This window comes from Ixodes scapularis, unplaced genomic scaffold, assembly GCF_016920785.2.
Source record: "Ixodes scapularis isolate PalLabHiFi unplaced genomic scaffold, ASM1692078v2 PGA_scaffold0__279_contigs__length_252992795, whole genome shotgun sequence".
NCBI classification, from domain to species: domain Eukaryota; kingdom Metazoa; phylum Arthropoda; class Arachnida; order Ixodida; family Ixodidae; genus Ixodes; species Ixodes scapularis.
Genome location: NW_024609835.1, coordinates 158,541,661 through 158,568,852, shown reverse-complemented (window position 1 = coordinate 158,568,852; position 27,192 = coordinate 158,541,661). Strand labels below are relative to the sequence as shown.

At 48.7% G+C, this 27,192-nt stretch overlaps 1 protein-coding gene across 1 annotated transcript in view; it reads left to right on the top strand.

Annotated features, from left to right (window-relative positions):
- The window catches only part of LOC8052735, a 211,815-nt gene that overhangs the window by 160,358 nt on the left and 24,265 nt on the right, over positions 1–27,192 (top strand). Inside the window, exon 3 of the mRNA XM_029986532.3 lies at positions 766–856. Coding sequence (XP_029842392.1) covers positions 766–856 — 91 coding nt within the window. The remainder of the gene's footprint in view (positions 1–765; positions 857–27,192) is intronic.

Below are 27,192 nucleotides of genomic sequence, written 5' to 3'. Positions count from 1 at the left end.
TGCATTTAGTGCATTGTCACCGCAAAGCCGGTCACGTGATCTCAACATCCATATTACGGATGAGTTAAATGCTAGAGGAGATACCCGCATTAATCAGCTAACCGGCCCATGGGCCGGTTTGCTGGTCACTAATGGGGGTTTCACTCCGGGTGGATAAAACATCCGCAAAAAATATTTTCTGGTCAGATGAACGACTTCGTTGGTCAAGGTGTCTATGGAAAACTCCGCATCAACTATTTCACGGCACGTTGTCAAGGCTAACGTAGATTCCATCGTGGGGCAGCCCTGTACTGCTGCGAGAGCACGCGGCTGGTTTTGCGTCTTGCTCGCAAGCGCTTTCGTGCGAGGGAGACGTCAAACAAAGCGACGCGCTCGCGCACGTAGCTTTTACAGCGTTAGAACACTTCGGAACCTACGCCAGTCTTGACTTTGCAGAAAAAAAAATATTCGACGCCAAGACAACTAAATGCCTGGCGTTCCTTCCTCGCTTCGATTATTCAAATCCGAATCCGCACCCAGAAAAATGTTGAAGAGGCGTGAACTATAATTGAAATGAACCGACCTGCTTTTGAGCTATATAGCTCGAAGGGTGACCAAACTGGCGCTGTCGAAATCCCTTAATGTCTACCTTTCTATTTTTACTATTTGCCAAGTTTGATTGTTTTCAAATGCGTTGTAGGCTTTTTTAGCTTATTATTGTGCAAAGAAGTACAGTAATTCAAATAAACAATTTTTTTATTATTATTTTGTTTCTCACTTTTTCAGGCGTCTCCAGAGACATCACAGTCAACTTCTTCGGCGACTCGACCATTTCGTGCACCCACACGGGCTTTGCGGATATCTACAGGTGTACCAGGTACCCTACCTTACTCTCTCCTCTTTAAATAGTACCGAGCAGTAATATTCGCACTTTGCGTTCCGTCATTCACTGAACGGTAAACATCCTGCAGCCCTGAAATGCTTTTTTGTCTAAGTTATTATAGAGGATAGGACAGGTTCCACAGTGCCGCATTCCCTACTGCTACAGTGAGTACGAGGAAGTGGTTGGACGGGCGCGGCAATTGACATGAGCTCGTGAGGCCACGAGCGTAGACAACAGGAGCACCGCTGGAGTCGTTAGTAGCGGCGAGATGCTTCGGTAGCGCCCTCGTTTGGTTACCTTCCGTGACGTCATTGCCCTGTGAACAAAAAGTTCGATGGTGTTTGTAATGAGCATGGTGGAAGACTGAAATCAGAGCGCTCTCAAAGCAACACTGCCAACACCGTCAAAATTGAAGTTCTTACATTCCTCTTATTTCCGTCGATGAAAAAACCTTTGCTGACGTCATAGTCACCATTCGGCCAATCGTAGAAGGCCGACCACAGCGACGCTTTTGATCGCGCACGTTGCCAATAGCTCTAGAAAGTCGCTGACGTCGGCCAAGTTCGACTGAGAGTGCGTCAGGAGTCGATCGCCACCGTTCGGAACGCTGTTCTTTTTGTTGTGCTTATTTTACTCGTTACTTGTGTCTGCAAGCTGACCACAATTTTCTAGTTTCGTGTATTTGATCAAAACATGTTCTGACTTTGGTGTGGTGTTCGAATTGTGCGAACGGTGGACGCGCAAAGGTAACGTCAAAGTGCCGCTGGGGAAACAGCGACAGAAGAGTTGCTACACGTCCGACTGCTAAGGGCGCTTACTTGAAGGGTGAGAGCACGGCGTGTCTCTCGGCGTTCAAAACGACAGTCGCAAGAGATATCTGAGAAAGGAACTTGCAAAGACGGAAAAAGTGCCTCGAAGAAACAAGAGTGCTTTACAAGCTGCATTTAGGACCCGCTTCATCCTTTACTATTCACTGTATCGCCTGATCAGAAAAGCGTGCGATATACCGACCGACACCTAGCTTTCGTATTCTCGCACTTACCGCCGTGCACGCACGCACGTAGCAGTGAATGTGCCGGTGTCGATAGCTGCTATGATCTATGCCACGCAGCCGTGCGCCCCACGCCACACACTCCGATCCCAACGCTACTGCTCGAGCACGCCGTTCTTCTAATTCGCGTGCGCTCGCGCAGGTAGCTTTGAGAGCGCTGTTTCCGAGTCACATCACAAAAAGTAACGGGAGCGCACTAGGGTGCCTCAATGTCCTTCTGTTAAGGGGTATTCACACGAGGGAGAAATCCCGGGGATTTCTCCCCGACACGCGCGCATCACGAGATGAAAACGCGAGGCTTTTGCACTCGCAAAGCCTGACGTTTTCGTCGTGGGATGCGCGTGCCGGGGAGAAATCCCCGGGATTTCTCCCTCGTGTGAATACCCCTTTAAGGGTGATGCCACCCTTTGTAGTACCCGATGCCGACAGCATGCGCTCACGGGCAAAATACAAAGAAATTGACGAAAACAAAATGTCGCCATAGCACAGTCAGCGCCACAAACGCGTGCAGGGACACGCTCTTTCACGCGCTTTTGAACAAAAAAGAAAAATAAATGTGTGGGACAAAATGGCGAGATGTCTCCACCCTAAGCAAAGCGCACATGAAGGCGCCCTAGAGCGCACGGGTACCCATTTTTACGCGGTATAGAGCCCTTATTAACCAGCCTTTACGCGGGAACGTTTGCAAGTGCGACCCCCGGTACTGCCATCTTGCTGTTTACATGTGTAGATCACCTGGGCCGGCCTTCTCGAAACATCGTCTCAGCTAAGTTTTTCTGAGGGAGGGCCTATACCATGCAAGCCTGCGGCGCGCGAGGGCTTGAGATCCAGCTTCGAGTGCACTCCGCTTTCGCGGTAGCTTGGGAAGTGTTTTTTTCTTTCTTGACTAGGCCTTATCTAAGATAGCTTAAAACAGTGGATTGACAAGCTAGTTGATTGTTGACAGACATGGTAAAAAAGTAGCGCATAGAAAAAAAAACGGGACGAAGGGGAAGCAAAACACGGGACAAGCGCTATCCAATCTAATAGACCGATCATAGGCGTTCCACGCACGCGTGACGCCGCCATTACTGTAGTTCATAGGAGGCAGACAACAGTTCAGGAGGCAGCTCATGCCGCCACGTGCTCTTCTTTCGCAGGCCCTCAGCGGGGTTGTCGCATGTAGTCGCGTGGGGAGAACTACAGTTCCCAGGGTACGTGGCGGCAGCGGTGGCGGAATTGAAACTGGCTGTGAGATCGGTCAATTCATGGCGAGCAGTTTGGGTGTCGCCGCCCGCTTGAGTTTTTTCACAACCCGAAGGGAGGATACATCAACGTCCTCTGCTAGTGCAAGCTCGTGCAATGCTAAGCTTCTATGCATTATAAGATATCTTGTTAACCTTGCTGCTGGGGCGAGTTGGTTGCTCATATATTAACACACACTACAGCGCACTACCGGCAAACGTACACTCACTCCTTACACACGAAAACGAAAAAAACAATTCAGCGCGGTTCGTTTGAATTTTTTCTTTCTTTTTCGTGAGTAAGGAGTAAGTGTACTTTTGCAGTACTGCGCTGTAGAGTGTGTTATGATGAGCGCTATAAAAATTGAAACAAAACCACGTGGGTAACACGTGCATTACCCAGAGTGAGGTAGGGTGCCTCCATCTGCCGGCCGCTTCCGCTGACAGGGTGGAGACACCAATGGAGCCAATAAAGCGCCACAATATGGCGCCTGACGTCAGTATTAGCTCCGCATTGAGTGTGGGTATGTAGAGTGTGTGTGACAAAGTCGTGGTGCAAAAACGTTGTGTTTAGCGAAAGTTCTGGAAAGATAGACGCAATATGACGCCGGTGAGGACATCGCAAAGTTCGCCACAAAATGGCGGGTGTCTCCACCCTGTCAGCGGAGCGGCGGGCAAAAAGAAAACAGAAGCGCCTCTAGCGAGCTTCTCGCCGTGAATTAGCACTCCTCCTATGTTTTGCTTGTTTTGTGTCTCGCGTTTTATGCGCTACTCTTTTACCGTGTGTTATCTAAGATTTTTTTTATAGCAAGCCGACACTGACATTGGAGCTTTTGCTAATGGTGTGCCCACTGTTGGCAGACCGGTGCACCAAGAAAACGTCTTTTTGTTTGTCTTACACAAGGTGGCTACACTAGCCTCTGAAGCGTGGCTTGTTGCGACCTTGAATATCCATGGTATGTGTAGACGGCACGTGTAGGTTAGGCCCGCCCAACATTACTAGAGCAAGCTCAGTTTCACAGCTCCGCCTGCGACGTGGGCTCAGTGGGGGTCACAGGAACTAGCGGCGCTGCAGTCGAGCCTTGCTTCTGGATTGTCTAGCAGTACTTCAGCTTGGGCGAGTTGTTTATTCATACTAACACTTCACAGCGCAAAGAAAAACAGACTCACACAAAAATAAATTTTAAACACTCTAAGAAAGAACAGTTACAATGCGCTTACCCTGATCTCTCTGGTGTATTACGCTTCATCTTCATCGTCTTTTTTTTTTTTTGCTATTATACACATGGAAATAAAAAAAAAAGGTAGAAAAGAAAAAAAAGGAAGCTCTCAACGCGGTGGTAGTAGACGACGCGCGAGACAGGGAAGCGAGATCCGACTGCAGCGCCGCTAGTTCTCGTGACCGCCACCGGGGCCATTCGCCTCTGCAGGCGAGAATAGGGAGCTACGAAACTGAGCTTGTTCTAGTAACGAAGAGCCCGCCTTAGTGATAACAAAGAGATAGTTGTCGCAACTTTGTGTCAACTTAATTATTGAGGAACGTCAACAAAATTATGCACCTGCAAATGAATGGAGGTTCTGTAAAATACTTTGCCTTATACGAATAGAAGTAAATTAATTTTATGTCCTCTACTAGATTCGCGGCTCAGCCTGCTCATCCTATGCACATTCGACTGGTTGATAAAAACGAGCCAATAGACCTTTCCGGAAAATCCCGGAAGTCATCGCGGCGTCGGAAATTGTGGGGCTTTTCAGACGTAAGCTCGTGCCGACTGGAATGCTTTGTTTATACTGAAAACGGCACGATTAATGTTTTCTTGTCATTAGGAGCTCAGGATGCAGACAAATTAAAGCGAACACAAAAGGATTTTATCAGAAACTTTGTTGCGCTTTTCTTCTGCCTTCTGTGCGTTCTAATATCACAAAATGCGAAACCAACGTCAACTTCGTCTTCTGTTTATAGATTTCACGTGCCGGTACATCGGAACGCCCCAATGCGTCAAGCAGACGGAAAGGGGAGGGGGGGGGGGGGGGGGGGAGCGCTAAAAATTTATGTCTAGGTCTATTATGCCGCATATGCCATTCTTAAGGCCACGGTCCCACTGATTGTGGCAGTTTAGGTACTTTTTGGCAGGTTATTACATCTCCTTTTGAATACTGTTTTGTGGGATTGATGTCATTCGAGAGGCAATGCAATCCTCTTTCATTTGATATTATGTATGTGTTATTTTTTACTGCTCATGCGCATTTGTAGCGTTGCGAATATGATGGCGCGGACCCTCACTTGCTCCGCTAGTTCATGTTTTATGAACGATCCATTAAAGATAACACGGTTCCAATATAGCAGTTTTGTTAAGATGATGTCGGAGCAGAATGTAACGATACACTTTGTTGGTATTTGCACTACTTTGCTTTTTTTCATCCCTCCAAATATTGCCCTAAAATTGACGTTTTCAGCACAAATATGTTTTTAATGACACGCGCTAGGGCAATGAAATTAGCTACAGATGTAGCGCTTATAATTGGTAATACCCAAAAAAAAATTTAATGTTGTGTAAAATTTTTTTGTTTAGATATTTTATATCAAACGTAGCACTTTTTTATGCTTCGAGTCATGGTACTTCAAATGCCGCTGAGGAAATAATTAAACTATGATAAAATCTTTTATAACATTTAGAGCTACAATGGTTGCCCAAGAGGTGGACGATAGCTTTTTTTCATCTTCCAAGTCATAACGCTCCAGGAACGTTTCAAAGTTACCTGTTTTGACGCATATATTTTTTAGACGTCAAACAGATTTATTGGCATCTAATAACATTTATTGTTCGGAATAGATATATATTGCGATGTATTAAATTTTTACAATGATATTGCTTTGGTTTCTTAATAGGTGTAGAGCTTAGCTAATTTTAAAAACAATCAAAAGCTGTTTGGGTGTTTTGTTGCGTTACCTGGCGGATGGCAGACAAACTGCTGATTTCTAATGTTCAAAAAATTTCCGAGGGTGGCGTTGGCGTCTGTATCATCATCAGTCTCCGTGTATTTTTACCCTCACGTTTAAAAAATATATTGGAAGATTTACTATCGATAACTGAATGGTTTAAGTACTGGGTCAGGCTAATAAATCTAAGACAAATAATTACACAAGCCTAGCGTGATATAATGTGTCCATTATTCGATATGATTGAAATCAATAAGCAATGAAGACGAAGAGGAAAAGAATACACCGTGTCCACTTTATGCCTAGAGTCACTAAATGAGCTTTAAAGTATCGGCACTCCGCTCCCCAAAATTGTTTTGGGCGCCGCCATTTTGGGACTTGCTCAGAGGAAACGCAACTGCCGCTCATCATGATCCAAAAGTACGACTTCCTCAGCATTAGATGCGGTGCTAGGAAGCTGATGCAATATTGCAATGCTCTATCGCGGGTTGTTTAAACATTTGTGAGGGACGGAAAAGCGTTTCCTGTGATTTTAGATAAAGCTTCATATAACTGGCAACCATGATTTGAAGCCACATTATGGCCAAGTGTCGTTACTCTGAACCGTAGCTAATTTACTGGCACAAGCGGGAACAATGAAGAGGCAGGTGTCAAAAGGCTTGTGGAATCCACGGGGCTTACGTCATGGGCCCTTAGGTATTACTAGGGTGCCTTCATATGCTCTTTGCTTAGGTTGGAGCACGACATCTGGCCATTTTGTCCCACACTTTTATTTTTATTTTTTGTTCAGAAGCGCGTGAAAGAGCGTGTCCCTGCACGCGCTCGTGGTGCTGATTGTGCTATGGCGACATTATGTTTTCGTCGATTTCTTTGTATTTTCCCCGTGAGCGCGTGCTGTCGGCATCGGGTACTACAATGGGTGGCATCACCCTAAACAGAAGGACATTGAAGCACCCTAGGTATTACAAGCCTCTTGAACAAGAGCATGAATAGTGTCATTAAATAAGCTACGCTTCAGATTAGCGACACTTGGACTTAGTGTGGCTTAAAATCATGGTTGCCAGTTATTTGCAGCTTTATCTGAAATCACAAGAAGAGCCCTTTTCCGTCCTCCACTTTAAACAGTTTGCGACAAAGCAAAGCAACATTACATGAGCTTCCTAACACCGAATCTGATGCTGAGGATATCGCACTTTTGAATCATGACGATCGGAAGTTGCGCCTGCTCTGCACAAGCACCAAAATGGCGGCGTTCACAACACTGTCGGGGAAGAGAGTGCCGATACTCTAAGCGCAGCTCATTTATTGGCTCTAGTTCCCGCGAAACTCCTTTTCCCTGACTGAAACTGAAAGTAAATATGAATAATACACCATTTTTATAGCTTATTTGGTTATAACCAAATACATATATTGAGAGGAGGAAGCGGGCGGGTAGGAGAAACGCGGGTTTTATACGCGACCGTTCTAACCGTCTCAAAAGAGAGAACGCACGAGCTTGCGCTGGTTTAAAAAAAAAGGCATCCAAAGAAAAGAGGCGGCACGCTGTGTTCTTTGTTATTATGCGTCCAATTGCAAATTGTTGTGTGTATGTTTATTCAGCCGGAAGTTAGTCTGCCTTAGTGGGCGTCTGGTGTCTCAGCTGTAGATGAGCAATTTAGCCAGTGCGGTACAACCGCAAACCTGGGGTCTTTAACGTGCAGCACGCAATAGTGATACACGACCGCACGCCGGTACGATGCTCTTCCAGATCGAAACGGGCAGGGGCGGGGTGGTTTCTGCAGCGCGAGCTTTCGCTCCAAGTGCTCCGAGCTGGTGTGCGCTATACTTCGTTTCAGCTTCGGTCCAGACGAGGCCAAAGCTACAAGCGCGAGTTCCGGGGTTTCAACATCCCTGCCAAGCACGCGCGCTCGTGCAGTGCAAGCACTGTTCTGGGCCACATGCTCGCGCTTGTAGCATCGGCTACGTCTGGACCGAAGCTGAAACGAAGTAAGTATAGACCACGCACTCGGCCACCGACCCCCCCCCCCCCCCCCCCCTTGTGCGTCTAATTTATATACAGGTATCAGTATTTAAAGATCGACGATGGACGTCGATCGTCTTGAGGTAATGTAACGGAATAACATTATATAAATAATAAACTTGTTGAAGGACTGAACGACTAAATTTTTCAATTCTTGGATTGTAATATGGCGGTAGCCTATTGTACTTACTGTTTATGAAGAGCAATATCAGGTGACGAGGTAATGATTAAATGATGAGGCTCTATAAGGACGACGACATTAGTGGGTGTCGAACCACAACGTACAGTGCCAGACTTGTTTCAAGTATCGTGCAATATATGGTAGAATCAATGAGGATGCTGCTTTACAACTGTACGTGGAACAGGAAAACTGCACTGTGCAGAAGTGCGGCTTACTCGTTAATATGAGGGACGGATTTCTAGCAGCATTCCTTGATTGACTACTTCGAACAAATGACCTCGTTGACGTAAAGTGTCCCCGTTCCAAAAGATTCTTGAAGCATACTTAAACCGCAAAGGAGTATGAGGCGAAAAATAAGAAAAAGGAGCCTGGTGTGAATGGTGCAAATCACCACCATAGCTTCTACTATTAAATACAAGGGCAGTCACACAATACAGAACGAAAGTTTTGTGATTTAGTTATATTTACACTTAAGGGCATTCATATCCAACGTATTCAGAGAGATGATACCTCCTGGTCAACCAACATAGAGCCTTTTCTACTCAAGTTTTGCATGATAGGCCAGACTTCTGCTGAAATTCCTCACGTAGACGAGTTGTCCGACCGAATAAACTACCATTACTCCCGACCTGGGAATCTCTCGATCTTTGTTCGTAAGTCATATTATCATGAGATCGAGGGGTGTGGCTCTTCGTCCGCCGAATATTGCTTCGGTGGGTTTTTTCCGTGTAAGATGAGACCGACGCGTGCTGCCGGAACAAGAACCTGGCGATTCTTCACTGAACTGCTTCTTCCGTAAGCTTCAAAAGGGATTTTTTTCGTTTCGCACACCATCTGTTCTGCTTTCCCGTTAGTTGCAGGATGGTATGGTGCGCACTAATGTGATGCCTGAAGCCGGTTTTTTTTCTTCAAAAACTTGTTTATTTCATTTGAAGCAAGATTGGGCGCGTTATCAGACAAAAGTATTTTCGGTAGGGCAAAAGTAGGTAAAAGAGACCGTAGAACGTCAATGACGTGTTTGGACGTCGTGGCAGGCATCGTGTAAAATTCCAGCCACTTAGAGTACGCATCGCCCATGACTCCGCAGATGTGGATACGTTTCGCCACCCACCGACTGAATAGTGGATCGTTTTCAGTTACTGTTCATGATGGCGTTGGACTCAAGGAAGACTTCGAGTCTTTCCACTAAGTTAGCCCAGGTGCCAGGACTTTTTTCGAAAGCGGTAAGTGTTCAAAACGTCGACAAAGTCGGTAGCCACGTGTTGTGCTTGACACTGGACACTTACCATTCGCTGAGAAGAAACTTGCTTGTTCGTCTGCCATGAGTCGTCCGATATCAGGTCATCGCCGCAACACCATCTCCCTACATAACTGGTCTTCATTGTCCGCATGTCCATAGTTACCAATCACGTCAACTTATAAATTCCCGAACGCTCATAACTTGCCGTCGCTAAACGCCGTTCATTCATAGCGTCTTCATTGCAAATAAACGTCTTCCTTGTGACGGCTTGAAGCTGAGCTAGTTGGTTCATGATTGTTAAAGTGCCAGCTGAACTTATAAATCCGTAAAACGTGTGGCCGTAAAACGTTCAGCTGGCACTTTAACAAACGTGTTCCTATTTCTTCTGATTGTTTTCATCATATTCTTCCTAAGCCGAACTTACAACATTATCTGTGTCTGTACTTCCGAAAATATTGCAACGGCATTTGTTTTCTGGGAACTTCCTATAAAGTCACAACCTTTACAACATCTTCCGGACCCCTTGAAATATAATATTTCGTGACCTTTTTTTAGTCGTCATTAAAATGGTGAGGTAAGTACCGTAAATCGCGAAGCAGTTTACTTGACGTCCGCTTCCACTGGTGTCTTGAAAGATTGAGTCTACTGAGCGTGCATTCCTGCAGAGGAAATTTTATTTGATAGAATAATGACACGTTAATCATCATGCGATTCCTTCTTGGTAAGATTTATTGTGAAAGCCCGTCACAACCGCCGACCGCATCTCCCTATATCAGAGAACAATTTATACCCAGCTTGACCACGCTACTTGAGCTAGCTGAGCACAGCTGGCAGCGGCGCGAGCAAGGCCACGAGGGGAACGTGATGCCGCTCGAGCCATCCCACTGTGAACCAATGTTTCGGCCACCCCACGGGTGCGTGTCGCCATCTATTGGTTGAACTAACGCCTTGTTCAAGATGGCGGCCGTGGGACCGCAGCCTTAAAACACGTATCTAGCGTGAAGGGGCCGATGGCCTACATCAAACAGCTGGACGTTGCTGAAAGATGAACACAAGGACGTATAAACCGACACGTCCCTGTCGTTTTGTCTGTAGTTTCAGTAACGTGGTGATTGCAACCAACATGCTCATATTTAAAGAGAAACGAAAGATGTTCCCGAAAACCGAGAAAAAAAGAGTTACAGATGAAGTCTATAGTATTTCATCCCGTGAATTTGAATATTAAGTTCGTTTTCTCCAACGATGTAAGTAAACGCGAGAGAACACGAAAAACCTCTGACCAGTCGTTACGTCATACTGTACTCCATTCCCCTTTAAGCTGAGACTGCAGTCAATGCCACAAGCACGAGAGCTAGAGGTCGTTGCTTTGAAGCGTTCTTTCGGAGGACGAAAGCTCGCGTTAGAAACACATGTATGGAAGTCCGAAGCGCGGGCTAGCTCGCGCTCGTAGCTTTGGCTGCAATCTCAGCTTGAAGGGGCCATGAAACGATTTTTCTAGTTTCGCTAAATATTTTTAGAATCACTCTCTGACGTTAATACACGAATAAAGCCTTAATTTATCTTTCTAAGCATTGGCAGTTGGAAAATAAATTCGAGAAATATGAGCATTGTTCATCTCAACTCGGAGCCAGTACAAGCGGCCACGTGGTCTGGTGTCTATCCTATGCCAATCAGAGCCACACGCTGGGGTCGGCAAAGTAGAAAGCGCGTAAAGGGGTATTCACACGAGGGAGAAATCCCGGGGATTTCTCCCCGGCACGCGCGCATCGCGAGATGAAAACGCGAGGCTTTTGCACATCGCAAAGCCTGACGTTTTCGTCGTGGGATCGGTGGCCGAGTGGTCTAGCGCACACCAGCTTGGAGCACGTGGAGCGAAAGCTCGCGCTGGAGCAGCCATGGATCATAGGTTCAATCCCCACCCCTGCCCGTTTCGAACTGGATGAGCATCGTACAGGCGTGCGTGCGATCGTGGTGCTCGTTAAAGACCCCAAGCTAGCGGTTGTATCGCACTGGCCAAATTGTCAATTTAAGTTGTCAATTTGAATTGTTAATTGAGAGACAAGTTGTCTGTTGAGTCAGGCTAAGTTCAGGCTGTATAAACATACACACAACTCGTTTTTGGGAAAAGCGTGTTGAGCTTTATGCATTGTTAGAGTTGGGCTATTTTCATCACCGCGGTAGTTGGACACGAGCCACTACCCGAGTGTCCGCCGAGGCATTGATCGTTGTGAGCCGAAGTCGAGTGCTCACGCAGTTCTCGGGTCCACTCTATGAGCCGCACTCGACTGCCGTCACGCGGGTACGTCACCAAGCTTTGCAAAGGCAAGACTGAAAGAAATTGATTCCTTCTATCGTCGGCAATTTCAGCGCAACCAGGAAGCTTCTAAATTACTGGCGGTCCGTGCGAGTATACTTGGGCCAGACAAGGACCAGTACGCCTCTGTAAGGTCATAACCATTCCAACCCGATATCGTTTCATGGCACTTTTATGTGAGAACGGAATATACACCATTCCAATATTTGCAAGTCCTCAGCCCAGCACGCGCATATTTGTCGCTTAGAAAAGCGTGTAAATCACGCACCATAGGAACGAACATTAAAAATGAAACCGATCAAAAACACTTAGAATCTTTCGGCCGTCAAGCGCCCGTCGCTCGTATAGGCAGCGCGTGCAATAGCAAGCTTGCCAGGTATATTCCCCTGCACTGACATCAGAGGTGACGTCGTTTTCTGACCTTTCAGAAAATAGCAAGAGTGCGGAGCACAGCTTTCATCGGTGTTGAAGATGCGCGAGAGCTGAGATTCAGAAAACTCCTAATAAGGAGTATTCACTGGGCGCCATATTTGTGGGTGCTGTCTAGAGCGCATGCTCAGAACGAGCCCACATTAATAGGCTGCTAAGACCGGCAATCTTGACGGTGCGGAATGCACGTTACAAAAGAACTGTGGAAGCTCGCCATCAGCACGCGCTCAGCACGCGCTCAGCAGTCGCGCACACAGCTATGGCCGCCAGTGAATACTTCCTATTCACTGCGAGACTCCGAGAAGCAGCTAGGGTTTCAGCGGTACTTTGAAAATGATATTCTGCAGCTTCCGTGCACCGAATTGAAAAGTAATCTCGATATTTGTAATCCTAAAAGCCAAATGAAGACGGTTTAAGCGTTATTCCTTCAATACAGAACCGCTTCAGTTTCCCTCTAACTTTGATCCGATCAAAAGTACCACCCTTCGACCTTACTCATTTCACTGCTTCCGGGTTTTCGAAAACTTTTACACTTCGGGAATATAAAGATGCCCAATAGACAAAAAAAAAAAAAAGATGCCAATTTTTAAAACAAGCTGTTACGCTTGCGCGAAAATAGCGGATTGGTATAGCGTCCCTTTGTGATCGGAAAGCAAATCGGCGTGCCAGCCATTCTTAGGCTGGCACGCCCATTTGCGAGAACTGTCGTGGGTCACAGGATAAAAACAGCGCAAAAAACGACGAACCAGAATGAGGTAGACAGAGACAGAGCGCTGTCTGTGCCATGGGTCGCTCTGTTGTCAAGCTCCAATGCACTGTGTCGCTTTTACTAACTGCTCAATGTTCTTTCTTTTTTTTCTTTTTTTTTGTGGTAAACGTTGTTTCATGTTTTTTGTTGGAGTGAGGAGAAAGAAGTCAGCAGGCTCAGCGGAACGTGCACTGCAAGATCTAAGACGTGCATTTCGTCACAGATACGTCGATTGTGTAGGCTTCCGGCGAGTTTTTCTTGATTATATACTTAATTATATTGACACAAACTATGCAAACAAACCATTTTCCAGCCTTGCACCCAAAGGCCGAATATTTTGGTACTAAATCTAAAGGGGCACGCACAATTTTGTTAATTGTTAATTGGTGATTATATCTCATTGAAGTAAATATAAAAAAGGACCACGGAGTCTCTAACGTACACCCTTGCATGCAGCGTCCTTTGTGTTGAAAAACAAAGAAAACTCACACAACGCTATACGGCTGTGCTCAATAATCGTATGCAGAAACAGGTGCTTCTAGTAGATTGCTCAATTATTGGTCTACTCGTAAACGCGAAAAGAACAATACAAACAAGGTTGCGGCCAAGTAATAACGACCCCAAAGAACAACCCACAGATGTGGAGACATTAAAGAGCCAATCGCGGTGCACCAGCAGCCCTCTTAAGGAGCACTTCTTTTTTCTTTTGTTTTTTTCTTAAGATATCGAACGCGTAATCGTCGACTCGGTCTTGGAAGTGATGCTGCTTCGGCGGCTCATGGAGTCTGGTAGTTCCACTTTGTCCATGGAATTGAGCACGTCGCTCAGGGTCACCTTCACACTTCCGAAGTCGGGGTCCGGGGCTCGATCGCACACATGCTCGCACACGGCGCGGGCGTTCCTCAGGGCGTCTACGGCCAACATGGCAAGGAAGGTGCTCGTGAACCCTTCCGTGCGCTTGGCCAGCAGCTTGTAGTCGTCTTCGGTGAGGGCTGGACTGCGCACCATGCGCTTGAGCAGGCGCAGCCTGTCACCCTCGAGCGGCAGCGGCACGAACAGGATGCGCTCGAACTGAGACCTGATGTCGTCGTCCAGCAGCCACGGGTTGTTGGTGACGCCCAAAATAAGAACGTCGTTCTTGACGACCACATGGGATACGCGGTTGAGCCAGGTGCTCTTGAGTGCCCGCAGCCGCTCCTGGTCTCTGGGAGACTTCGGTGAGCTGCACAGGGCGTCCAGATCATCGAAGCACAACACCGACGGGCAGTGCCGGAGGGCGTCCTCAAAGAGTGCCTGCACTAGGACCACGTCACCGCGGAGCCGGCATCGATTCAGCAGCACGGGCGTCGACACGTAGTACACGGTGGCGTTGATGCTGCGTGACACTAGAGTACTGGGGAGGCAGGTCTTCCCAGTCGCTGATGGTCCGTACAAGAGAACCTTACGTAGCGGTTTTCGTTCTGGCGAGAGAGAGCGGTGCCTCTTGGCACCCAGGCCGGCGAGTCGAAGGACCTTGGGGACTAGCCCCACGATGCCCTTGTCGCTGCAAGGTCGGTGAGACGACCTGCCCAGAATAAGGACGCCTTCCAGATGGCACACAATCTCGCGATCAATCCCAGCTCCGTTATCCTGTTCTTCGTCCTCGTCGTCCGATCCCGAATCAGAGTCCTCCGGTTTGACCACCGTCTTTTGAGTTCCCCTTGATGAGGATGACGAACAAGCGTAGTTCTTGAGCTCGCGAAGTCGTGTCATGCATTCGGTGCACTTTAGCCTCACGCTGCGTAGAGCTTCCAGGTAGGAGCCTCCGGCAATGGTGTAGAGAGTGACCGCTTTGCTCAGGTTTCCTTCGATGAGCTCCGCTTGGGCGCCTCTGAGTCCCTGGTCGCGAGCCTCCTTCAGCAGTATTTGAACCTCTGTCATAGCTCGGCTGGTTCTGCTGCCATTGATTTCGTCAAATCTGCTTTGTCTTCTTCTAACGTCTTGCCGTTCGTTCTTTTTTTTTTTTTAATTGCGTGATTAGATTTTTTTATCTCACTTGATTTTTGTTATTGTTGTTCCGAACGTTTATTTGGCACTTACCCGAAAAGGTGATTGGCCAAAGATTTAAATGGTTAGATCATGCGTTATTTTTTGTTAATTCTGAATGTCCAAGCTGTTGGTAATCATGCAGTGAGTTTGGAAAGGATTAACAAAGTAATCGTCGGTGTGCTGTAAGGAATTTGTGCTCGGCGTTACGTACCCGACCGTGAGCTTAGCCCCATGGGTTTCCAAACCCCAACCCGCGCGCCAGATCTGGCCCGCGGAGGCCTCCCGACCAGCCCGCGCCTGACTGCGGTTCTTTTATGCCCTGGTACTCTATGTAGGACATTCCGCGAGAAAGCCGGCAAGATGGCCGACCATCACGATTGTCCAGCGCCACGGGCAACCGTGGCACTGGACAGTCGAGGCGGTCGGCCATCCCGCCCGACTGCTTCCCTCCCGAGTGTCCAAGTCAAAGCCCCAGTCCGCGACCCGCTTCTAGCAGACCCGCTATACTACCGGCGTAAAAAAAAAAAAAAAGCGCGCGTTAAAAAACGATGCCGCGACCCGCACCAAACTCGCTCACGAAGATATCAGAAAGAAACTTAACTATATTTGCCTGTCTGAGCTGTTTCGTTTTTCAACCATAATCTCTGGTTTCAACCATAAGGTTTAACTATATATTTCGGGGTTTCTTATACTTTCCATTTTCTTATTTCTTTTTCCGCCAATGAGACAGCGACCAATCCTCAGTTCGGCCCCTTAGCCAAACAATCTGGAGACCCCTGACCACGGTGAAGAAACACATTTAGGTGATGACTCTGGCCCGCTCTCCCCGCAGGGAACGAGCGACCACTTCAGATCCAACGTTACTGGAGCGAGCTCAGTTTCGCAGCTCCCTATTCTCGCCTGCAGAGGCGAGTGGCCCAGGTGGCGGTCACGAGAACTAGCGGCGCTGCAGTCGGATCTTGCTTCCGTGTCTCGCGCGTCGTCTACTACCACCACGTTGAGAGCTTCATTTTCGTTTACTTTTCTTCCTTTTTTTTATTTTCATGTGTATAATAGCGAAAAAAAAACGATGATGAAGATTAAGTGTAATACACCACAGGGATCAGAGTCAGCGCATTGTGAGTGTTCTTTCTTTGGGTGTTTGAAATTTATTTTTATGTGTGTCTGTTTCCTTGCGCTGTGATGCGTTACACTCTAAGAAAAAGGGGAGCGCGACTTAGTCTCCGAGGGGAGCAAGTGCGTTGCCACAACCATTAGTCCCCTCGGGGACTAACGGAAAGGGGAGTAACAGTTGCGCCCCTCCATTAGTCTCTCGCACTAGCGCCGCTGGGACTAACTGTTACACCGTTTCAATTGCACCTCGGGGACCAACTCTTAGGCCCTTGCACTTGGTCCCCTGGGACGAACTGCTACACCGTTTCAATTGAACCCCGAGGACGAACTGTTAGGCCCCTGCACTTGTACCCTTCGTACTAACTGTTACACAGTTTCAAATGAACCCCGAGGACCAACTGTTAGGCCCTTGCACTTGGACCCCTGGGTCTAATCGTTGCGCCCTTGGATTTAGACCCCTGGGACCTTTACATTGTGGGATTCCCCTTTGTGGGTACCACTTAGAAACACAATGAAGGTTCCTTGGGTTCGTATAAAGACGTGTTTATTGACTGCAATGTCAGCACGCTTCGCTCTTAGACAATGAAAAGTCTGGGCGCTGGCTCAATTGCCAGTATCACCCGGTCGGTTTCCCGCGCTGCCGCATTAGACAGATTCACGGGAAGTCGGAGGCCCACAAAGAAAAACCGAGCTCCGTAGAGCCAGGGCCTCCGCCGACGAGAGCCCCTGGCCCACCTTCAGGGCCAGCTTATGTAGCCTCGGAGAATGGACGCGCCCGGGGAGGCCACTAGCAGTCGCGTCCATTATAACTCTCAAGGGTGTGCCGAAGGCGCGTTCACCCAAATGGGCAAGGGAGAGCCGGCCCCTTCGGGGAATTCGGCCTCGTGGTTCCTTGTATCCGGGAGGCCGACGCCATTGGTGACGACGGCTCCCACGGCCTGCTTGAAGCTAGGCCTGGATAGGGATAGAGGGAACCCGATGGTTCCCACACTCCCCCCTTCTCAAGGCTAAGGTAGGCCTAAAAATAAAATGGCCTACCGGCTCTCAAAAACAAAATCAAAACAAAAAAACAAAAACGCTAGAGCGAAAAGAGCATGCCGCTAAAAGAACACAAAGAAATAAAAAAACGATCAGCGCGGTACATGCTGAAAAACGCTAGCTCGCTGCTTGTAAGTGAAGCTCGGGTACAGTCGAACTCTTCAGCCCACGCGTCGTGGCAGGCTTACCGGAGCAGCGTTGAAGGGTCCAAGTAGGGGCCTGGCCGGGGGCAGAAAGGAACGGCCCGGTCACTCCCCGATGAAATGTTCGCGGAACCGCGGAAAGTACGGCGGCTGGGCGTCTCTCCTTGGGGACGCACCATGTGGCACGGCACTGTCACCGGGTCCGTGACGGGATGCGAGCTGCTTGCTGTCGGCACGGGTCCACAGCTTGGGTCTGCGACGAGATGCCACGTGTTGCTGGCCTGGAGACGAGTCCAGGCAGGGGGAGGGTGGCTGCCGCCATCTTGGCCAGCAGCCGAGGAGCCGGATCTGGACAGGCAGGCCTTGGCAGGCCGGCGACGGCGACGATGACGCTCCCTGGCGTCAATGCAGCTTCTGTGTGGAACCATGACCCAGGAACCGCCGGGAACTGGAATGCCGCCTGCGCTCTGCCCCCCTCTCCCGTTTCGTTCCCCAAGAAGGAAGCTTCGGAAATTCCGAGCAAGGTGGAGCCGTCCAACTGAGGACACTCGACCAATCTCTGGGTGCACAAGGCCCCAGAGATAAAAACGAGGCAGAGACAAAGGGTTCTTTTCTGCCGTGAGTCACGTGCATCGCACTGGCTCGGCTCGCGAAGTTATTGTGAAAATAGTTCCACGACTCCGCTTAATGTGAACACGGATGTCCACATACCAAGCTGACCCGCGTCACCCCGGACAATAGATTTGTTGGTGACTGATCGACTAGGCAAAGTTCTTTGTAGCTGCTTTTGCTAACGATGCCTAATCGCTTCGATTTGCGGGCGCAATGAAGTGTCAAATGCACCACCCTGTCCTTTCTTGTGATATTGAAACGATGCAGGGCTGCAATCGGGCAGGCTCGCCAACATTGTTATTTCTCAAACATGTTAGCTTTTACCTAAGGCTAAAACACAAATGCCCGTGGCCAGGTATAGCACAGCGACCTAACTTCGAAAAGTCTTGGAGCCGCGTGCTGCCCTGGCCAACGCGAACAAAGGAGAGCACCGAGTGCACCTCCCAGCCGCGCAGGACAGCCACCTTGAACTGCAATGTTCGTAGAGGCTAAGCGACGTAGCACGAGTTTATCCGCATCAGCAAGAACAGAAACCGATCCCAAATAAAAAAAAAAGAAACCCCGTGCCAATAGCAATACCAGACTATTTACGGCACCGATCGGCAACAACACGAGTTGCTCGACCCGGCGAGTACGCTGCCCGGCTGCCAAAGCCCGTCTGCAACAATACGAGTTGCTTAGCGACGTTGGTGGCGAGCGTACCGCCCGGCGGACGCACCGCCCGACTCCGCAGAGTCCGCGAAAATATTTACAACTATTCACATATTTACACCCCGGATCGTTCTGCTGAGCGTCAAAAACTCATCGGTGCTACCGTCGATTCCCAACGAACACCTCGAGTGCCGTGGTTCACGATCTCGTCCAGTGACCGCATGGCGGTCACCTTAATCGGACACGCAATCATCCCGGGACGCTGTTCAACCTGTTGCACTGTCCGGTAGCACGATTGAACTGCTCCCGGACCCCGCGGCGTTTCCACAATTAACGTCGCTTTTACGGGGTCGCAACTCGATAGGTGGCCCTCAAGGGTTCCTAACGTTATTGTTGCGTGCGACGCTCACTGACTTTTGGCCGGAGTCGATCGCGGGTAAACGGAACATACTAAATTCTAGTAGCCGAAAACCATGCTCACGCCAGTCCTCTGTCCCTTGATAGCGGGAAGGAAAGGCGGAGTAAAAAGGAAATCATTTTGACTCACTCAGTTTTCCCGGGGGGCCTTTGTTCCGGGGTCGCTTGGTCAACCTGATGGCTACTGGTCCGTCGACGCGGCGACGAAGGGCACCATCGGCGGTCTCCGCAACCTCGCTAGACTGGGACCGGTGTTGCAGGCACAGCGCATTTTCTCGCTCCGAGATACGCTTTTAGTTTGTGCGCTGACGGGGTGTCCACTCTGGGTGGGCCCCGCGAGCCGTCTCGAAGGCAAAAGGCTGCACTTGCTTCGTGTTGCGTCACCGTGCTTTGTTCGAGAACGGGCTTGACCTCGAAAAGCGCAGGTGCGCCTCCCCAGCGAAGTAGGCTGGCGTCGTCCCGAAAGGGAATGCCTCGGACGTATTCCGGGCGTTTAGTCACCTCCGTTTGGAAGCGAGCTCGGCTGGAAAGACACTGCATTGTGTCCGTGCGTGGCTGACGTGGCCACTAAGCCGTTGAGTGGCGTAGGGTGTCGGGCGTTCGCCTCTCCCTTTGTCCACCTGTTTGATCCTTGGCCAGAAATTGACCTGGTTCGCTATCTTAGCGAAAGGAGATGGATGCTGCTGTCTTTGCAGTCCACGGAAAGCCGCACGTTGGGGCGCCAGATGTGGGATTCGCCCTTTTGAGGGTACCACTTAGAAACACAAAGGTTCCATGGGTCCGGATAAAGACGTGTTTATTGACTGCAATGTCAGCACGCTTCGCTCTTAGACAATGAAAAGTCTGGGCGCTGGCTCAATTGCCAGTATCACCCGGTCGGTTTCCCGCGCTGCCGCATTAGACAGATTCACGGGAAGTCGGAGGCCCACAAAGAAAAACCAAGCTCCGTAGAGCCAGGGCCTCCGCCGACGAGAGCCCCTGGCCCACCTTCAGGGCCAGCTTATGTAGCCTCGGAGAATGGACGCGCCCGGGGAGGCCACTAGCAGTCGCGTCCATTATAACTCTCAAGGGTGTGCCGAAGGCGCGTTCACCCAAATGGGCAAGGGAGAGCCGGCCCCTTCGGGGAATTCGGCCTCGTGGTTCCTTGTATCCGGGAGGCCGACGCCATTGGTGACGACGGCTCCCACGGCCTGCTTGAAGCTAGGCCTGGATAGGGATAGAGGGAACCCGATGGTTCCCACAACATTTAGTCCCGAGCCACAAGTCTCCGAAACGAAATTGTGCAGTTCAGGTTAAACGTAGCTTTATTGCCTCGTAGGTACACATCGCATTCAAGGATGACTGAAATCGAAGTTCCTGAGCGGTAGACTCCACGATAAGGCCAAATCCCGAAGAGTGCGCTTGCGTCGACGATGGCTTGAACCACGGAGGTCGTGGCTTGAACACTAAGACGGCTGTCCAAACCGGTCTTGGTCGAAGCACCGTTTATTGGGGCACCGGCAGCTTCTTGCCGGTTTGCGAGGAATTTGGATTATTAGCAACAGGGGCAGCGTGAAATACCCGATCGCTCAACAAAAGTATGAGATATAACTCACACATAATAAATAACAAATGGGCTACAAAAGTGCTACAGTGGTTACATCTAACATGCGATCTGTTAACAGCAGACCAGCGCAATATTATATTTTTAGTGGACCGTTCGCTGCGAATTACAGACCCAGCCTGTGCGTGCTCAAACTATGCTTCAAAGTGACGAAACGAGCTCCCGCCATCAACGGGAAAGTCTGTGCAATCGAATAAATGTCTCCATTAATCGCTCATTCACACTGGAAGCGGATCCGCGTTCGCAAAGCGGTTGCGAACGCCGGTTGTATAAAGATCCAGTACAATTTCATGCGCATTTGATGACATCAAAGGCGCGTTAAATTGTACTGGATATTTATACAACCGCGTTCGCAACCGCTTTGAGAAGGCGGATCCGCCTCCAGTGTGAATGATCGGTAAGGCCGGTTCTCACACGCATCGAAGCACTGAAGTAGCGCTGCTCACGTGTGGTGAGCTGCTTTTCGGCTGCCATGAGAAGCAGTTTTGACGGTGCGATACAAAGCTGGTGAAAGCTCCCGTCAGCACGCGCTTAGCGCTAGGTCAGCGCTATGCTTGTGGCTCTCTGCTGCATGTCTGACCAGGCCTTTATGGTAAAGCGATCCTGCCAGGGTCTGCAAAACACAAAAAATAAGCCATCGGTAGAACTGGCGTTTTGCTCGATACGATTAAATGTCAGGTCTCTGTGCTGCATAACAAAATAAACAACCATGGTGCCAAAAAGAATAGAGCATGGCGCGCGCTTTGGAAGCAAGAGAACGCGCTCAAAATAAAACACTTTCTGAAGCCGCAGTTAATGAATATACCATAAACAGAAGTACTTCGACATACCTTAATCGAGTTCCCTCGTCTTGTGACTTCAGAACCGATCAAGTACAATGTTGCAGCACCGCGAATCCAAACCGGATCCCGCAATGATCGGAGACGACCAGCTTCAAGAGGTCCTTTTCAAACAAAGACCCCTTCCCTTTTTCCCGACGGACCCTCTCTGCCTCATCTGCCCAACCCTCCGCGTGAGCAAGGAATGCGGGGTAGGGGGTTGGTGGGAGGGCAAGGTCGCGTACACGAAGATCTCTCCCCCCCCCCCCCCTCCCCACTACACACGACACGCGGACACACGGACACTCCCAAGGACGGGAGAAGCTCGAAGGTCGCTATTTTCAACACGCCGGTCAAGTGACGTACAAGCAAACACTTTTTTCTTTGTTTTTTGTTTTTTGTTTTTGTTTTCTCTTTTTTTTTTCTTTCTTTTTCTTTTCAGTTTTCTCGGGGGCCTTTTTTTTAGTTCGCATTTGTTTTGTATTAACAGGGTGTGGCCATGGATGACGATCCGGGCGCGATTCGTTCTTCGATGTTCATCTAAAGTGTTATCTGAAACAGCGACGACGATCGTATGAAGGCGTCTAGACACTGCTTCTGAATGTGCTTTTTATGTGGAACGTGCCGTGCATCAAGTGTGTCGTTGCGGATTTTGAGTTCGACATTGGACTACCAAGAAAGGTTGGTTACGGGGAGACGCAGAGACGAGGCTCGACTTGTTCTCAATAACTCAGTTTTAGCGATTGAAGTGACCATTTATTCTGACTGCGAGACCCCGGTGTTGAAAGCGCGTCTTTTACAAACCCGTAAGTTTTATTTAAGAAAAATGAAGTGTTAGTATTTGGAGGTGTTGCGTTTGGATAAATGCTCATTTTTTGCGCGAAGGCAAATTACATGAATGGGACTTGTGAAATGTCAACAGATCATTTTTGACGAGATAGTTGGGTGAAGTAGAGTCAACACATTCGTTAACTCGCATTCGCACACCGCGCGAAGATCTACCATGTAATGTCTGAACGTTCGTTGCACATTAAACAAGTTAGCCAGTTTCGTCCGAGTTTTGTTAACAATTTCAGCCGTGCCGGGCTGTCTCGCCGATCCCCAAGACGAGCGAAATATCATCCGTCCTCCTAGCAAACATTCAATTTGCCTTCGGGGACTAAATCATACAGATGCACCCTGTCTGAGGGGGACTAATGGCTGCTTTTGCTCGCGCACGCCTATCGGTTAGTCCCAGTCGAGCGCTATTAGTCCCCAGCTTTTGCACACGGTACCTAGCTTGAACCAGAAGGTCCTTTCGGGGAGCAACTGGGAGTTCAGAGCACCAAATGCAGCCGTTAGTCCCTTGAGGCCAACTTTTTTCTTAGAGTGTAGTATGAGTCAACAACTCGCCCAAGCTCAAGTATTGCTATTCAAACTTGGCGGGCTAGACAATCCGGAAGCAAGGCTCGACTGGAGCGCTGCTAGTTCTCGTGACCGCCATTGAGCCTACGTCGCAGGCGGAGCTGTGAAACTGAGCTTGCTCCAGTAACGTTGTTCAGATCGTGTTCGGAGCTAGCCTCGAACCAGGAGTAGTTAGTTCCGCGCCGCCTCGAAGGGCGCTGAGGTTTGAGCACGCTGGAAGTGGGTATCAGGTCTCTCCCCGGCGGCCACGGTGTCGGCGACGTAGCGTGCTCCCCTTTTTCGCGGTGTGGTGGTGTGGCAGTGCTGTGCGGCACCACACCACCACACCTAGAAACTGGCCAAAGGGCTTTGCTTTAGTGCTGTGTCAAAGAGGAAGACGCGCATGAAAACAAGGTCGCAATTTTTCCTCGAATTTTTAATAGACCGATCTCACCAGCTAGTTTGAGTACGCCACCGCTACCGCCATGCATCGTGGGAGCTGTAGTCTTTCTGCACGCGCGACAACCCTGCTGGAGGTCTGCGCGAGCAGAGCACGAGGTGGCATGAGCTGTCTCGTGAACTGGCGTCTGCCTCCTAGGAACTACAGTTATGGCGGCGTCACGCATGCGTGGAACGCTTGGTGAGATCGGTCTATTGTCTCTTCATCCAAAAAGCAAGTGCTTCCCGGCTCTCCAACTTCTTCCATCGACAAATTATAGCTTTTCGGAGACGGGCATGTATGATGAAGAAAACTATGCCTGATGCTGAAGTCACACCTTCGAAATCCACCGAAGACCACTCCTACTCGTCTCAGGCAAATCAGGAGCAAGGGGGAAACCCCTCGACAGCGACAAATAAGTTGTCTTCGTCAACTTCCCTAACGCAAGCTGACCCAACGCAAAGCCAGCTTGAATTTACTACAGGGTGTCACAAAAGAAAATTTACACTTTTTTTTTACCGCAAAAATAAACTAAGCATCGCCGAACGCTCATTCTCCGCCCAAAGGTAGCGCTAGAGGTCACAACCAGATGCCAAAGTTTCAGCCCGATCCGATAACTTAATCAAAAGTAATAGGTGATTTAATGAAAATTTCAATGGGAAAATGAAGCCCATTTCTGCCCGTATTCGGTTTCTGGTGTCATAGATCCCCATGTGTTTGAAAACTCCGTCGGCCGCCATTTTCCCATTGAAATTTTCAAAAAAATCACTTATAACTTTTGATTAAGTTATCGGATCGGGCTGAAACGTGTATGTATGTATGTATGTAATTATGCGGCGCTTGCTCTTTGCAACGAGCGTCTGCAAAACAGACACGCCCCCCCCCCCCTCCCCCAGAAAAAAAAGAAGAAATTGGAGTATTGTTGCTGCTGGAGTCACCGCACTGGCGCTCCTCGTAGTTAACGGGCCGAAACAGCTCGTCAGATCTCCCGATACTCGTGCCGTTGAGAACTTCCTGAAGTCTCTCCTGAAGCTTGTCTGCCCGTCTTCTTTTCGTCTGGAACTGCCTCTTCAACTCCTTCACCCTAGACAATCCTCTCTTGTCCTGCATCTTGCACTCCTCGATGTTGTCCTGTGCTCTTTGCTTCAGCTTCCTTGCTTTCTCTCGAAATTGCACTTCTGGTTGTCTGACATCTCCAGATGAATGGTGAGATCCTTTACGGCATCGTCCAGCTGCGCCTTGAGCTTTGTGCAGCCGTCCGAACGTTGCCTCGCTTTGCACTGCTCCAGGTCATCTTTGGACTCCTCAATGGCTTTCTGTAGCATGTCCACGCGTTCCTGCGCCTCAGCCTTGCGCTGAAGCACCTCCTCCTTCATAGAGGGCAGCAGACGCTTGTATAGTGTCAGCGCCGCTTCGTTCTCTGTCACCTTCGTCGCACGCTCCTGCTCAACAAGAGGTGCTTCGTTTGACAAGTGTAGTTTCTCCTCAAACCCCTGCCACATTTTCTCTGGGGCCTGCCTGTGTTTCTCCTCTTCCTCCAGCAGGTATGCGCCCATCTCCTCTGCCAACGCCTTCCCCTTCTCCGCCACCTTGTTTGCCTCGGAAGCAGCAATGGCGCTACGTCGGGAAGCATCTTTGGCATCTGGTTGCGACCTCTAGCGCTACCTTTGGGCGGAGAATGAGCGTTCGGCGATGCCTAGTTTATTTTTGCGTTAAAAACAAAAAACGTGTAAATTTTCTTTTGTGACACCCTGTATTATGGATATAGATCTCCAAATCAGTGACGACCAAGAGGGATTCATCTTGATCGCGAACAAGAAGCGCCGCCACTCCAGTGGCAGTGTCATCTTAAAATCCACCGTACAGACCCCAGAGCACCCCGTAGGTCTCACTGTGATCTTCCCTCCAACCAATTCTGAACAATCCTCGATGAAATTGAACATGAACAAAGTGTCCGACGCCTTCGAACTCCACTGCCCGGAGTGCATCCTAATAGTACGTCCAAACAAAAGGCTTAATCTCATCGCACTAGACACACAAAACTCGCTCGCCACTAAAGCACTGCTGCAACTCACTAAGCTTTGTGGAATGGGCGTTAGGGCGCACGAACCAGGACCTCGATCTGCTGCAGTACAGGTCATACGGGGCGTACAAAAGTACGTCGCTGATTTAGACATGCAGAAGTATATACCTTCAGATATACTCATCTTTCATATTAGGCGACTGGGAGACTCTACATCTGTCAAAATAACGTTTGACTTGCCCATCTGCCAAGATATGTGCTCTTATCTCGAGTCCGATATCAGGTGTGGCAATTCGAGGAGCGTCCTTTTCAATGCGAAAATTGCGGCCGCTATGGTCACAGAGGCGTAACTTGCGAAAAGAAAGAAACCCGTTCCAGATGCGGGAAGGGGCACAGCAGAGCAACATGTCATGCCGATCATCCAAAATTAATCAATTGTGGAAGTCAGCATGACGAACTCACATCCACTTGTCCGGTGCAAATTGAACAACAAAAAAAAAAACTTACCCTCGCAAAAAAAAGCGCTTTGGGATTGTCACAGCTCCTGGAAGTGACCTCATCACGCCGAGGCAGCAAGAGCAGCCCACGACAAAAACACGCTTTCAAAGCGTGCGAAAAAATCAAGAGGATACAGAAACACAGCGTTCTTCAAATTCTGCGCCTAAGAAATAATTTAGAGATATATTAATTGGCAACTCTCCATCTAAACCTTTTCTAAAAAACTATGTGCGGCGTAATACACCCACAAAAGTGATGGAAGTTCACCACGCGCAGTCGAGGGAAAAGCCGGCAACTCAAACAATCACACCTCCTGATGGTGGTAATCTTGCCTCTGTCTCTCTCCCCAAGCATCTGTCCGACAGAAGAAATGTATCAGAGAGCAGACTCCCTATGTAACACAGCCTTAACTATGATTCTTGATTTTGTCAGAGGCTTTCTTGGACGAAGCAACTACACTTGGGCTCCGATAGTACTCAGGTTGATAGATTTAATTTCGCCAAATCTTCTAGATTGGCTTAATTAAGTGAACCATTTCATGATATCCTCGATCAAACTACTGTCTTCCAATGGAATTCAAATGGTATTAACTCAAAAATGTCGGACTTCAAACAACTTGTGCATAAACACTCTTTCCCCCCTGCTAGGGATATCAGAAGCTCGAATGGATGATATTTCAAAACTTCGACTCTCAAGATGTTCGTTTATTACATCAAGGACAAACGGCGTAAGTCGGGCGTTAACAGGTATCCGGGTTGACCTTGTCTCCACCGAGTATGAGGTCTCCCCACATGAAACAAACGAATTTGCGTGTGTCATTGTAAAAAACAAATCAAAAACATTTACACTCATTTCCGCATATATTCAGCCTCAAGTACCATTTGATGTTGGCCGTTTGGAAGCCCTATCAGAGGTGACTCCTTCCACTCATGTGTTGTGTGGCGGTTTTAACGCTCACCATGAACTTTGGGGGTGCCGGTATGATGACAAGCGAGGTTTTGCACTAATCGGTATCAGTGAAAGATTTACTGTATGTCTCTTAAACGACGGTAGTGCAACTTTTCACAGGGGAGAAAGTAGCAGCGCACTATTCCTAACTTTCGTATCAGCGGAGCCGTACCATGATGTTCGCTGGACTACTGACCTTGAAAATAAAGGAAGTGACCAGATGCCGCTTCTAATATTTTATAATGGATTTATTCAGCGCAAAAAGACTCATACTTTGACTGCCACAAACTAAGAAACTTTTACTGAACTTGTGAACGAGTCTATTACCGCTAACACGTTGGATGAAGAACTCGGACATACTATAATAAAAGAATGCCTAAAAAATATATATATTTCGAACAACAAGGCCCTTCGACAGAAATCATATAGATTCAGAGTACGAGAAACTACAAGCTATCAGGCGAAGGGC